This window comes from Leuciscus leuciscus, assembly GCF_965113295.1.
Source record: "Leuciscus leuciscus genome assembly, chromosome: 16".
Taxonomy (NCBI): domain Eukaryota; kingdom Metazoa; phylum Chordata; class Actinopteri; order Cypriniformes; family Leuciscidae; genus Leuciscus; species Leuciscus leuciscus.
In genome coordinates this window covers 1,777,125-1,791,271 of record NC_138740.1, presented here as the reverse complement: position 1 = coordinate 1,791,271, position 14,147 = coordinate 1,777,125, and the positions used below count along the sequence as shown (strand labels likewise).

At 39.5% G+C, this 14,147-nt stretch overlaps 1 protein-coding gene and 1 long non-coding RNA gene across 3 annotated transcripts in view; one reads left to right on the top strand and one right to left on the bottom strand.

Moving 5' to 3' along the window:
• Positions 1 to 14,147, bottom strand: part of fstl4 (follistatin-like 4) — a 268,104-nt gene that overhangs the window by 3,830 nt on the left and 250,127 nt on the right. Inside the window, exons 10-14 of one of the 2 annotated variants that reach the window (XM_082141263.1) lie at positions 11,677 to 11,811; positions 8,569 to 8,595; positions 5,475 to 5,593; positions 4,888 to 5,037; positions 152 to 259 (exon numbers count right to left, since the gene is read on the bottom strand). In XM_082141263.1, the coding sequence (XP_081997389.1) occupies positions 152 to 259; positions 4,888 to 5,037; positions 5,475 to 5,593; positions 8,569 to 8,595; positions 11,677 to 11,811 (539 nt within the window). The remainder of the gene's footprint in view (positions 1 to 151; positions 260 to 4,887; positions 5,038 to 5,474; positions 5,594 to 8,568; positions 8,596 to 11,676; positions 11,812 to 14,147) is intronic. The other variant, XM_082141264.1, reaches the window with a different exon arrangement.
• Positions 1 to 14,147, top strand: part of LOC309478004 — a 244,168-nt gene that overhangs the window by 55,885 nt on the left and 174,136 nt on the right. The gene's annotated exons all lie outside the window — the stretch shown is intronic.

Genomic DNA, 14,147 nt, shown 5'->3' with positions numbered 1-14,147 from the left:
TGTGTTCAAAAATACAGGCTGTCAGCAGATAAACAGCCTCTCAAACCCCACTGATTGAACTCTCAGGCTAAAAAACATCATGGCGTGACAAATGTGTGAGCTTTTTAATTTGCTTGAGAGGGTGAAGCATGACTCGTGACTCGAAGCTCACCTGTAGCGTAGAGCGGGACTTCAGCAGGTCTCCCCAGCTCAAGACCCACAGCTGATCGTGAGATTTGTCGTAGAAGAGTTTGACGGGCATGGCGTCTGTTTCCACAGCCTGAGAGAGAGAGGGACATTCATTCACTCGCTTGTCAAGAGCAACTGCGATGAGTGAAGCAATTTAGTTTGGCAAGTGACCTAATAAAGGACGTGGTTTTAGTACCAACACTTTCAGAACAAATGTAAGCTCCAAATGAAGCTGAAGCAGAACCAACTCTCTCCACGGCCCTGTTTACAGCTGGTGTAAAGATGTGTTCTGGTCGATTGGATCACAAGTAGACGAGGGAGACACATTCCCGTTTACACCTGGTGTTTTAATCCCTCTCTTCTGTCCACTTTCAACCACTTCTGTCCTGATTTGTTCAGAGGAGGGTCTATGAGCGGGTAAATGTGTGGGGACGAAATAAGCTCGCGCAATTTACATGAGAATGCGAAAGAAAAACACACGGAGAGCATCAGCTTCAGTTTCTGCTCTGACAGACGCAAGACCAGCCGAACACTGTGAGTGTGTGTTAGAGATCAGGAACGGTGAGAGAACATTAAGCTTTACGTTTTCTCTTCAAACCAAACTTGGGTCTCCAGCCGATAAAGTTTAAACCCTCCATAAAATGGCTCTTTTCAAAAATGTTTACGTATTAGGTCAGTAGCATTTTAATACCAGATGTAAACAGGGCTCTAAGCACACAGGAGTGATGCTCCTTCCTTCCTTCCTTCCTTCCTTCCTTCCTTCCTTCCTTCCTTCCTTCCTTCCTTCCTTCCTTCCTTCCTTCCTTCCTTCCTTCCTTCCTTCCTTCCTTCCTTCCCATCCATCCATCCCTCCCTCCATCCCTCCATCCATCCATCCCATCCATCCCTCCATCCATCCATCCATCCATCCATCCATCCATCCATCCATCCCTCCCTCCCTCCCTCCCTCCCTTCATCCATCCCTCCCTCCCTCCCTCCCTCCCTTCATCCATCCCTCCCTCCCTCCCTCCCTCCATCCATCCATCCATCCCTTCATCCATCCCTCCCTCCATCCCATCCATCCATCCCTCCATCCATCCATCCATCAATCCCTTCATCCATCCCTCCCTCCCTCCCTCCCTCCCTCCCTCCCTCCCTCCCTCCCTCCATCCATCCATCCATCCATCCATCCCTTCATCCATCCATCCCTTTCTCCCTCCATCCATCATCCATCCCTTCATCCATCCATCCCTCCCTCCATCCCTCCATCCCATCCATCCATCATCCATCCATCCATCCCTTCATCCATCCATCCCTCCATCCATCCCTTCATCCCTCCATCCCATCCATCCCTCCATCCCTTCATCCCTCCATCCATCCATCCATCTATCCATCCATCCCTCCCTCCCTCCATCCCATCCATCCATCCATCCCTTCATCCCTCCATCCCATCCATCCCTCCATCATCCATCCATCCATCCATCCCATCCATCCACCCATCCCTCCTTCCATCCATCCATCATTTAAACTTTGTCGGCATCAGATTTGCATGTAAAAGAGACTGTGTAAGCTGAAAGATTTAAAGTTAGATTTACTTGCAAAAGAAACAACTTCTGTTTAGATCCAACAGAGATCTCATTAGTAGTTGCATTATCATGTAAAAAACAGAAGCTTTCACAGCTCTGAATGTTAGCAAGCACTTCCATCATTAGTTAAAAATGCTGCATGATTGTGGGGATCATATGGCGTTGTCGTAGTGTATTCGTCGCTGAGCCCCTGTGATCATGTTAGAAGGATTTATTAGCCATGATCCAGTGACATCCACACGACCCTCGACACGCTCTGCTTTCTCAAAGCGCTTTCATCTTATGCTTTCCATTGTTCTCTGTTGCTGTGTATTATTGATTCTTCATCCATATAAGAAAAACACTCATTTATTGTGCAACACTGGATAAGAGAAAGAGTAAAATATGAGGAGAAAACATGATGTGACGAAAGATCTAGTTAAAATTCTCAGTTGATTCCCCTGAAACAGAGGAAAACAAGACTTTAGCTGAAGTCTCCAGCGTGTCAGATGTTTTCCCTGTGAAAAAGACTCCAGAGATCTCACATGTGTCTCCTCGAAAGATTCTAGAAATCAATTTAGTCTCCAATAGACATGTGCAGTATTACGATATATCATGATAATGAACATGCATGGTATTGTTATCGTGGGCGCTTTAAAATACTGTGAATAAATCCTTATTATGAATTACTTAAAATTCTTAGAATGCATTTTTTAGAATACTTTTCCATCGGCTGATTTAAAATTTACAACAGTGTATCACATGGGATCCTTCCGTGATACTTTTGTATCTTTTTTTAAAAGCGTGATGCTGGTCACTATGGATGAGCGCAAGGATGCACTATGGACGCACTCAATAAACAAGCTACAGTTAGTCCAAAATGAAGAAAATATGATCATATAACACCGATTTTATCATCTCTGCATTGGTTACCTATAAAGTTCCGTATTAATTACAAGGTATTGCTACTGACTTATAAAGCCCTAAACGGCTTAGCTCCAGTCTATTTAACGGATCTTCTATCACCCTATAATCCATCGCGCTCTTTAAGATCACTAAATTCAAGGCTTTTGGTCATACCTAGGATATCCAGAACCACCAAAGGAGGGAGAGCATTTTCACATTTGGCTCCAAAACTCTGGAATAGTCTTCCTGATACTGTTCGTTGCTCAGACTCGCTCTCCCAGTTTAAAACTAGATTAAAGTCGCTTCTCTTCAGCCAGGCATTCATATAATCCTACAGTTCAAACTACAATCCGGCCTCTAGCTCATAAATGCCAGAGGAGAACTGGCCCCCGACTGAGCCTGGGTTCTCCCAAGGTTTTTTTCTCCATTAGGTCACCTGATGGAGTTTTAGGACACCATTAGGTCACTTGATGGAGTTTTTTGGTTCCTTGCCACTGTTGCCTTTGGCTTGCTCAGTTGGGGATATTTTGGGGATATTTAATTTTATTTTATCAATCAATAAATTCCTCTTGAAACAAACTTTGTTGTATTATTTTAATTTAATACTGTGAAGCTGCTTTGATACAATCTGTATTGTGAAAAGTGCTATACAAATAAACTTGACTTGACTTGACTATTAATTCTCCTTTTGTAGTCCATAAAAGAAAGAAGGGCATAAGGCATTAGAACAACACCAGGGTGAGTAAACTTAATTTTCATTTTAGTGTGAACTGTCCCTTTAAAAACTTAACATGCTATTTATTTTCAAACATTTATACTTATTAAACATTTTAATGAGGACTAAATCATGCCCTAGATAGATTGAAAATGTTCTGATTCTTTATTATTGTTCTTTATAGTTAGCCTGGGAAAACCCAGACAACTTCCGGCAAATTTAGATTTCAGGCCCATTTCTAATCCGTCGAAATCGCGGCACCAATCAGAAACATTGAGGCGGGCTTTACACAATGATGATTGCTCTGATTGGTTTTAGGTCTATCCAATTGCGCCCAGAGGCATTTGAGCGACGTCCGTTGGTGACGCCCCTTTGGAAATGAGTTATTAATGAAGCTTTGCCAGACCATAACTCAGTTACTACTGAGAATGGTCTGGTTTTAACCAGGCTACTTTATAGTGCTTTTTTACTTTAATCTGTTTGAAACATGTTTACTTTAAACATTTCTTTGTAATTTAAACTTGAGTTCTTTTTGTTATAAGAACTAAAAAGTTATTAAACTTGTTGCGAGGACAACACTAAAGTTTTGTAACTTAATTCAATACTGTGATAAAAACGTAATCGATTATCGTGACATGAAAATGTGATACCGTCACGACTAGTCTGCAATCATGGATTCAAGTCAGACATCTCCATATGAACTCAAACCTTTCTTATCGAATTGGTTCACGATCAAATGATCCACGTAGGTTTGACAGTTCTTACTGTATGTCAGCTAAAATCAATTTCACATTTGCACTCATGCTATTCAGGACAAAAACAGCACAACTATACCCAGACGGCAACATAGTGTCGGCCCAGATCCGGGCCACATCCGGTACATGTGGGTTTAACGCGTGGGCAGGATCTGGGCCGACAATATGTTGCTGTCTGGGTATCATAAATATAAATTGCTCAATTATATCATGATATAAATATGAGACAAAAACTCACACAGGGTAGTGTTGAGTCATTCGTGAACGATTCGTTCATTGTGCGTCACATGACAAATGAACCAAAGACTCGGAGGGTAAATTAATATTGTTAGGTGATTAATATGTTCCCTGTAAAGTATCTTTGGCTGCATTTGAATGATTTCTTAATTCAGGATATGATCAAGATTACATACAGTAGATGGATGTTTTCGGGGAATTTGGCTGTTAAAAGCATAAGATTTAAAGCCACTTAAATGAACGAAATGACTCGAATAAAGATTCGTTCATTTTGATGAACGTGATCGAACGAGTCAGTAAAATGATCCGAACTTCCCATCACTAATACAGAGGCATTTCTGCCCTGATATTTTGTATTTTAGGGTCATTATAATTGTATTCTATAGGCTTTATCATGCAGTGAGTTGTTGTCTCCCAGACAGCAACATGTGTCGGCAGAGATCTGGCCCACATCTGGGGAATGTTGATCCCACACGTACCAGATGTGGGCCGGATCTGGGCCGACACTATGTTTCTGTCTGGGTTGAGACACACGAAAGACTGAGGAAACACGCATCCTCACCTGGACGACTCTCTGCGCCTGTGTGTCGATCAGCAGAAGTCTGTTGTGGAGCGGCTGGGTCACGTACACGTACTTCTCCCTCACGCTGACCGCGGACGCCCAGACACACTCGTGTGGAGAGACGCCCGCGCTTCTGGGACACAGCTCGTCCTGCAGGGACAATATACATGTTTGCATTATAGAAATAAGAACGTTGGACGTCATCCAAGATGTTCATGTCTTTCTTTCTTCAGTGGAAAAGAAATGAAGGTTTTTGAGGAAAACACTCCAGGATGTTTCTCCATATAGTGTCTTCAATGGGGTCCAACAGGTTGAAGGTCCAGATGTGAGTTTCAGTGCAGCTTCAAAGTCTCGACTCGATCCAGCCGAGGAATAAGAGTCTTATCTAGACAAACCAGCCGACATTTTAGAACAAAATAAACATTCATATACTTTTAAACCACAAATGGTTAAAATCGTCTGAAAGAAATGTTTTCCTCAAACACCTTCATTTCTTTTCCACTGAAAAAAAAGAAAGACATGAACATCTTGGATGACGTAAATTTTCTTATTTTTTCCTATTGTTTTGGGGCTGGGCCAGGACTCACATCACTACCCAGAATCCTCTCTGTCCGTGTGATGCGTCTGCGAATCTCACAGTTGCCAGGCTGCAGTATAATGATCCCTTCGCTGGAGAAGACGTAGAACATGTTCCCCACACTGAGCCCTGCAACAACACACAGGTGCATCGATCACACACGCCATTACTCGTCTTCTGAGAGAGAACAACACCAAACAGGGCTGAGGAAACCGTTCCTAACAATCTGGCTGTCACACGGTTAGACGGCAGAGATTATTAAAACCTCCTGCAACAGGTCTGTCACCAGGCAGCAAACACCAGCTGCTAATGAGTGTGTTCACGTCAGAGGAGGGATGCACACAGAGCCGGTGTGATCAGTGTTAGCGGTCATCCTGATGATGACTGTGGTGCTGATGAAGATGATGTGCAGAACGCAGGCTGAACCCTCGGGTGCTCCTCGTCATTTTTGATAGAAAAGTTTTGCTTTTTTAGAATTTTTTTACTTCATTGGAATGGTACGAAACTTGGTAAAGGTTTTGGCACTTGCTATGTGAACACACACACACAATAAAAAATCATGGACATAATTTGAAAAGGTTAAATGGTCCTGTAAAAAATAGTCACACTTGTGCTCCTCGCCGTCAAAAATGCACATTTACTGAGATATCAACCTCGGATGTGGAACACAACTTGTTTAGATTTATAGCTTAGATTTTCTAGCAGTTTTAGAGTAAACGTGATTTTGAAAATATATATTTCATATAAAAATTTAAAATAGTGTTTTTGTTAATTTTTCATAACAATACACGTAAAATTACTTTAAGTTAACTTTATTAAAAACTTTTTTCACTTAAGCAATAATCTGCCAATAAGTGTCAAAAAGTTGCTCTAAATCATTCAAGATTTATGACAGTTTAAGTTGGAAATTTAATTTTCAGGTCTATGCTCAAAAAGTGAATAGATGGATTATAAATACAGCATGAATATAATTTAGCATAAACCCTTTTTTTTTTAAATGAATGTATTATATTTTAGTTTGATAATGTTTTTTAATTAATATTTTGTATTTTTAGAGGGGGGGGGGGGGGGGAATTATCTGAGGAATGAGTTCATACTGAAATCATGAAATCTCTGACTTACACAGTTTGACACTGTACGGAAAGATTATTGGGGTATTTTTCTCATGAGAAGGCAAGCAAAATTCTCAAATTGCTCTTATTTGTGTTTCTTCTCTGCACTATGGCCAGGTACGACACAGACAGAGAGAGTAAAACGCCCTTGAGTAGCTTATCGCTTCATGGTAATGACTAGGGGTGTAACGATACCCTCATGTCACGATTCGATACATATCACGATATATGATCAAATGTTAACGAAGAATGAACTGTTGATTAAAATGCTAAATTTGATATTACATTGTGTGTGTAAATGAACAGTCTTGGACTTGGTGCTGAAACCCAAAGCACAGGACAATAGAGACACCAGAATAACAATATTCATGATTCTGAAGCTGAAAATACTGAATTATTGTAGATGAATATGCTTGATCTCTGTCACTGACTATATACAGTACAGGCCAAAAGTTTGGAAATATTACTATTTTTAATGTTTTTGAAAGAAGTTTCTTCTGCTCATCAAGCCTGCATTTATTTGATCAAAAATACAGAATTATTTTTTTATATTGTGATATATTATTAGAATTTAAAATAATTGGTTTTCAATTTATTATACTTTAAATTATCATTTATTTCTGTGATGCAAAGCTGAATTTTCAGGATCATTACTCCAGTCTATCACATGATCCTTTATAAATCATTCTAATATTCTGATTTATTATGAGTGTTGGACACAGTTCTGCTGCCTAATATATTTGATGAATAAAAGGTTAAAAAGAACTGCATTTATTCAAAATAAAAAAAATATTTTCTAATAATATAAATCTTCTTTACTATCACTTTTTATCAATGTAACACATCCTTGCTGAATAAAAGTATTGATTTATTTCAAAAAAAGAAAAAAAAAATTACTGACCCCAAATGACTGACCAGTAGTGTATATTGCTGTTACAGAAGATTTCTATTTTTAAAACATTTGCTTCTTTTTTATATTTTTTATATTTGTTTAAACTTTTTATTCATCAAAAAAAAAAAAAAAAAAAAAAAAAAAAAAATATATATATATATATATATATATATATATATATATATATATATATATATATATATATATATATATATATATATATATATATCACAGGTTATGAAAAAAATATTAAGCAGCAGAACTGTTTCCAACTTTGATAATGAATCATCATATTAGAATGATTTCTAAAGGATCATGTGATAGACTGGAGTAATGATCCTGAAAATTCAGCTTTGCATCACAGAAATAAATGATAATTTAAAGTATAATAAATTGAAACCCAATTATTTTAAATTGTAATAATATATCACAATATTACATTTGTTTCTGTATTTTTGATCAAATAAATGCAGGCTTGATGAGCAGAAGAAATTTCTTTCAAAAACATTAAAAATAGTAATGGGTCAAAACTTTTGGCCTGTACTGTACATTTAAAATAATGTAGGACAGTTTTTACTGGTAACATCAGACATTTGGCATTATCAGGACCCACAAATATTCCCCCATTGCATTATTATACATTAAATTCAACATTATACATACATATTCTGACACTAAAACTCTGTTAACTTAAATTTTTTCAAGCACAGTAATTTTTAAGTATTGGGTGAACTATCCTCAATACATATTGTTGCACTTTTGAATTGCGATTCATTGTGACACGATATATTGTTACACCCCTAGTAATGACATCAAACTAGTCTTTCACCAAGTCATAGTTCATTACCCAAACAGCAACATATGTACGGCCCAGATTTGGCCCAGATCCGGTACGCACGTGTGCCAGATGTGGGCCGGATCTGGGCCGACACTATGTGCTGTCTGGGTAACTTAACTTTGTGCTGTTACGACTGGCATATTAATACATGTTTCAGATATGCCAGGATTTGTTCATTTCAGTAAGAACTTATTCAGTCCATACACAGTTTTTTTTTCATAAAATGGACATTAATCAGACAGATAATCAGACATTTCTTTACCTTCCTCCCTCCAGAGAATGTTGGCCACTAGACGGACAGCATGAGGAGACACAGAGCAGAGTTAGTGGACAGCAGAGGAACACACTGGACACGTGAGGAACAGGACTGTCTGTAGTGAGTGCACATTAACAGGATCCCCTGGACTACTTAAAGATCTAGTAATAAAGGCCCTGAAGGTGGAGATGGGCTGCTGGATTAGATGACCTTCGTTTCAGGTTTACCCTGTGCTTTTTCTCTGAGCATGTCCCTCTGAGCTCACTGAAGACATTACTAAAGCCTTGTCTCACGCACTGGACATGCACTTTGCACAAACATGTCTGGTATCCATTCTAGAAATCAGCAGAAATACAGAAAAATACACATCACTAAGTCAATTTCCATTGGGAACAGCTGCTATCAGGCATGATATAAAAAGTGAAATTTTATACTTTATTTTCATAACCTCATGAAATATCAATCTGCTCGTTCAATTTTAAGTCCATTTTTCGAGATATTAAATTGGCCTTGAGGTCTCTCAGCTCCGAAACACGAGGGTTAACATATAAAAGACGTATTCAAAGGTCTTATTAGAGATGATTTGAATGCAAAAATAACCAGCCTTTGTCCTCTTCGTATGGGTCTTTTTATGAGGCCCTTTATATTCAACAAACGGGATGGACATTATAACACTTTGATAATAGTCCTGAGGAGCTCATGGACAGAACACACTACTTTTATTCCGTCTAGTTTTATCATGCTGATGCAAGTCTTCCACGTCTTACTGTATATTACTGACAAGTATTAATATAATTAAGAAATAAGGCATGGGAGGAAGGTACTGATCCATGATTTACACCTCTTTTACTCAGATAAGGCCAAATGTGGACGGAAAATAATCCCCCATTTACTGACATACTCAGATCTATAGACCTTCATTTCACTGTAATTGAACACTGTAAATTTAACAGTCCAGAAAATGTCTATAATTTTCCAAACAGGAATTGGCTTATGGGCAAAGACACTACAGGGTTGTTCACATCTGAAGATGTTTATTGCTGTATGACCATTAAAACCTTATTAATGACAAACTGTCCTTCCCGCATTGGTGACTTCATTACATGTGAGCCGACTTGTAAATCCCTCCCAGTAATGACTGAACCAGCAACCCGTACCATAGTGTGCAAGAGTTTACCACTACATCTCAGCCAACAACACGATTCTCCCAAATACAGTATAGATCATCACGTGACTATAATCACACTGGAAAAAAGTGGTAACCTGCAAATGTTACTATAAAGAGCTTTTTCTGCCTGATTTAAAGGGATAGTTCGCCCCAAAATGAAGAATTTGAAGGTGACTTCACTTGACTCAAGTTGTTCCAAACCTGAGTTTTTTCTTTTGTTGAACAAAAATATATTTTGAAGAAAGTTGGTAACCAGTTCACGGTAGACAGTAACTTCCATTGTAGAAAAATACTATGGAAGTCAACTGGTTACCAACTTTCTTCACAATATCTTCTTTTGTGTTCAATAGAAGAAAGAAACTCATTCAGGTTTTGAACAACTTGAGAGTGAGTAAATGATGACAGAGTTATCATTTTTGGATGAACTATCCCTTTAAACCCATAAAAATAGTTTTGTTGGTTGTTACGTCCATAGATACCATATAATAAAGGCTAGATGTCTCGTCCGCGCTGCTGGTCAATGGAGGTCGACGTCCGCACACGGCGGCCATCTTGCCACAGGGAGCTCGCTCACTCGTAACATTGTGTTAATGGTGCATGTACTTTTTAAATAACCATAACTTGCTAAATTTTCTACCGATTTTCAAACGGTTTGGTTTGTTATAAACATCAGAGATGTAGTTATGACACTGCATACTTATCAATAAATATAACATTATACATTTAAACATGTTCAAGCATCCAGAATTATAGCCACGTTAATAACGTTTGTAAGAAACCAAACCGTTTGTAAATCTGTCAAGATTTCAGCGAGATAAGAGGATTTGTGTTCGTGCTGATCACTCACCTTACTTCAGATACCACAAAGCTCGCCAGAAAGCTTCCCTGTGACAAGATGGCCGCCGGTGTGATGCCGTTCGAGACTCCGCCTTAAGACATCTAGCCTTATATGGATATCTATGGTTACGTCCCTTTTGGTCTGTCTGTGTTTTTATGCTGTTGTGGGAGGTGCTTGTTTTTATCCAGGAAGAAGACCGGATTGGTTCCTGCAGTCTGATTGGTGCCACGCCCTGATTGATCAGCTGACACCTGGACGTGTATAAATGCCTCCTTTGTTTCTGCTTCATTAGCCTTTTGTGCTCACATGCTGTGTTTTGCTTGCCGGACTTGGTTAACGACTGCTAGAGTGTAAAGATTGTTGAGAGTGTTTATCTTTGGAGTGTTCATTTGAGTGTTTGGACTCAACGACTTTGAGTACAGATTACCCTTGCATTTCTCTGTTAGCAATTATAATTGTGTATAGGGAGACCGACGCCACCTTTTTAGTTTGATTTTTTTTATTTTTTTGCCCGTTTTGGATTAGGGAGTTAGGGAAGTAATTGTATTTTCTTTTCTTTTCTTTTGTGGATTAGGCCAGTAAGAGGTATATTCCAAATTAGTTGTTTGTGTTTGTTATTTTGGTCTTGTCGACTCCTGAGGTAAAATCCCATGGTATCATAAACCTGTTAAAACTCAATAAATACTGTTTCGTTCACTTTTCCATAAAAGAAACCGCATTGTTGTTGTTGTTTTTCATGTTAAGTCCTTTAGCCTAGACGGGGCGTAACATTGGTATAAATTGATATAGGTAGATGGTTGGGTGTTAATAATTGTTTTGACTTGAATAAAACCAGTTCAACTAGATCTAGATGGCGGACTAGATCTAGATGGCGAACTAGATCTAGATGGCGAACTAGATCTAGATGGCGGACTAGATCTAGATGGCAAACTAGATCTAGATGGCGGACTAGATCTGCTGCTGATTATTATTGCTGCTGATGCAGAGCAAGTTTGGACTTGCTACTGCTAACAGATACACAGACATGCTGTAGTGAGACAATCCCTTAGTAGATCTAGGCAGGTGGAGCTGGGGGAGGTGGAGGGGTTCAGAGGGGTTCATCACTCACGTGTCTTACGCGCCGAATCTTCCACAAACAGAGATGAGATGTCTTCATCCACGCCGACCTCGTTTCTAGCGATGCATGTATAAGCCCCAGTGTCTTCATAACGCACACTACCGATGTGAAGCTCACTGCCATTAGCTGAAGAAAACAACAACACAGAGTTAGATGATCTGCATTTACTGTGTAATCCCTATGTTTCCTATCTCTTCTCTGCTAAAAAATCCAGCATGGCTGGTCCGGTATGGGATGCTGGTTTGCTTGTCCCCGGCATGGGAAGGAGGAGTGCTGGTGGACCAGCTCAGTTTGACTATGGCAGCTAGACCAGTAACTATACCAGCTCTAACCAGCATAAACCAGCCTGGACCAACACGGGATTCATGCTGGATTGTTAAGCAGGGTTAACACTAGGGGTGTGCAGCAGAGCCAATTTAAATAGACATATAGTTGTAAATGTGTATGGTGTTGTATTTTAATTAATATTACTCTGGCAGGCTCTGACTTCTGAGAGACGCAATGCAATATTTGATTTGTGATCACTCTGAAAAAAATCCTTCATTCATAGAGTTTACACTCTTTGCGTAGTGATTTTAGAGGATTATGTCAAATATTGTGCTATGAACCCCTGGCTCAGCTGCAATCCAGCAAAGAGGAAGAGTGACTGTATCTGCCGAATATTTTTCCTATTATTCGGTAGAATTCATATTTATTGTAAAGCCATTATCCGTGCCTTTCCGAATAAGGTATTTGGCTTCGGGCACATCCCTAGTTAACACACACACACACACACCAAAGAAAAAGTGCCTCTAACAAAATCAACAAGCACCTACAGGGCAATAACATAAATCTCAAAAGTAACTTTGAAGTGTTTGTTCCTACAGTCGACCAATAACATTTTTCATTGACAGAGCTTTGGCTGAAGGCATTCCTAAAACCCATAAAGGCTTCCCTGTGGTGCAGCTAATACTGTGCCGAGTTATAAAGTCCAATACTTGGATTTATTGAGTGTTTGTTTTTTCAGCAGAAATGTTTTCTTTCGAAAATGACCAAAGGAAGGAAAGGTAAAGTTGGCATGTCTTGTCTTCTATGTCAGAACTTTTTCTTTTAAATTAGGTTTCTTTTGTCAAGTAACCTAAAAATATGTTTCATGTGGTGGCATCTAAATTCATTTGTTTATTCAAGCCAAAATATGATGTAATATTGATGAATAAACCTATATTAAGTTACAACAATGAAAGTAATTTCTCAGGGTCAGATCAAGGTCTTGATGGCACATTTACCAATATTTGACTCATTTCACAAATATACATAAGTTTGTCTCATCTCTGATCATTTTTCCTGGCATTTGATCAGCAGCTACAAATGAATGATGTTAATTAATAATGAAGGAAGACCCCACGCCTAGTTTGGACATCATAGGCTACAGCAATCAAATTGCCGAAGGTGCTCTTTTAACACGGACATTTAAAAGGACAGAAGGATGGGCCGAAGGTGCTCTTTTAACACGGACATTTAAAAGGACAGAAGGATGGATCTTTTGCTTCAAGTGATGTGAGTGAAATTATATTTATATCGCCTTGCTTATATGTGTTGTTTTATTTTACATTTTCTGTCTAAAAGTGACCAAAGTAAGCCATTTAAGCCGTAAAGCAAAAAAAAGAAAAGAAAAAAGTGAGTCCTCATGAGAGGGTCCAGTGTCAGGAGCCTGAGGGATGACAGACCATGGAGGAGCGTTGAGCCCAGGTGGAGGTGGAGTTCAGGGATCTACCGGCCAAGGCGGATCTGATGACTGGAAAGCTCCAGGCGGATCCATGCAACTGTTCGGAACCACTGGAGGAGCCGAGGGGCTAAAAGGAGACAGTGGAATTGAGGCATGGGAACATGGGAACTGGATATCTTTTGGCAGAGGAGGAGGGAGCGGGAGGTTGGGCAGGACCATCTGCAGTGAAAAAGTCTTGGAGCTAGGCAGAGCCAATGGTGATGAGGGTGACTTGGTGCTGGGCTGAACCAGTGGAGACGAAGATGACTCGGGCTGGATGAAGATAACTTGGAACTGGGCTGAACCAGAGATGACTGAGAAGACTTGTAACTGAGCTTAACCAGAGATGACTGAGAAGACTTGTAACTGAGCTTAACCAGAGATGACTGAGAAGACTTAAAACTGGGCTGAACCAGTGATGACTGAGAAGACTTGTAACTGAGCTTAACCAGTGATGACTGAGAAGACTTGGAACTGGGCTGAACCAGTGATGACTGAGAAGACTTGGAACTGAGCTTAACCAGTGATGACTGAGAATACTTGGAACTAGGCTTAATCAGTGATGACTGAGAAGACTTGGAACTAGGCTTAACCAGTGATGACTGAGAAGACTTGTAACTAGGCTTAACCAGTGATGACTGAGAACACTTGGAACTGGGCTTAACCAGAGATGACTGAGAAGACTTGTAACTAGGCTTAACCAGTGAAGACTGAGAAG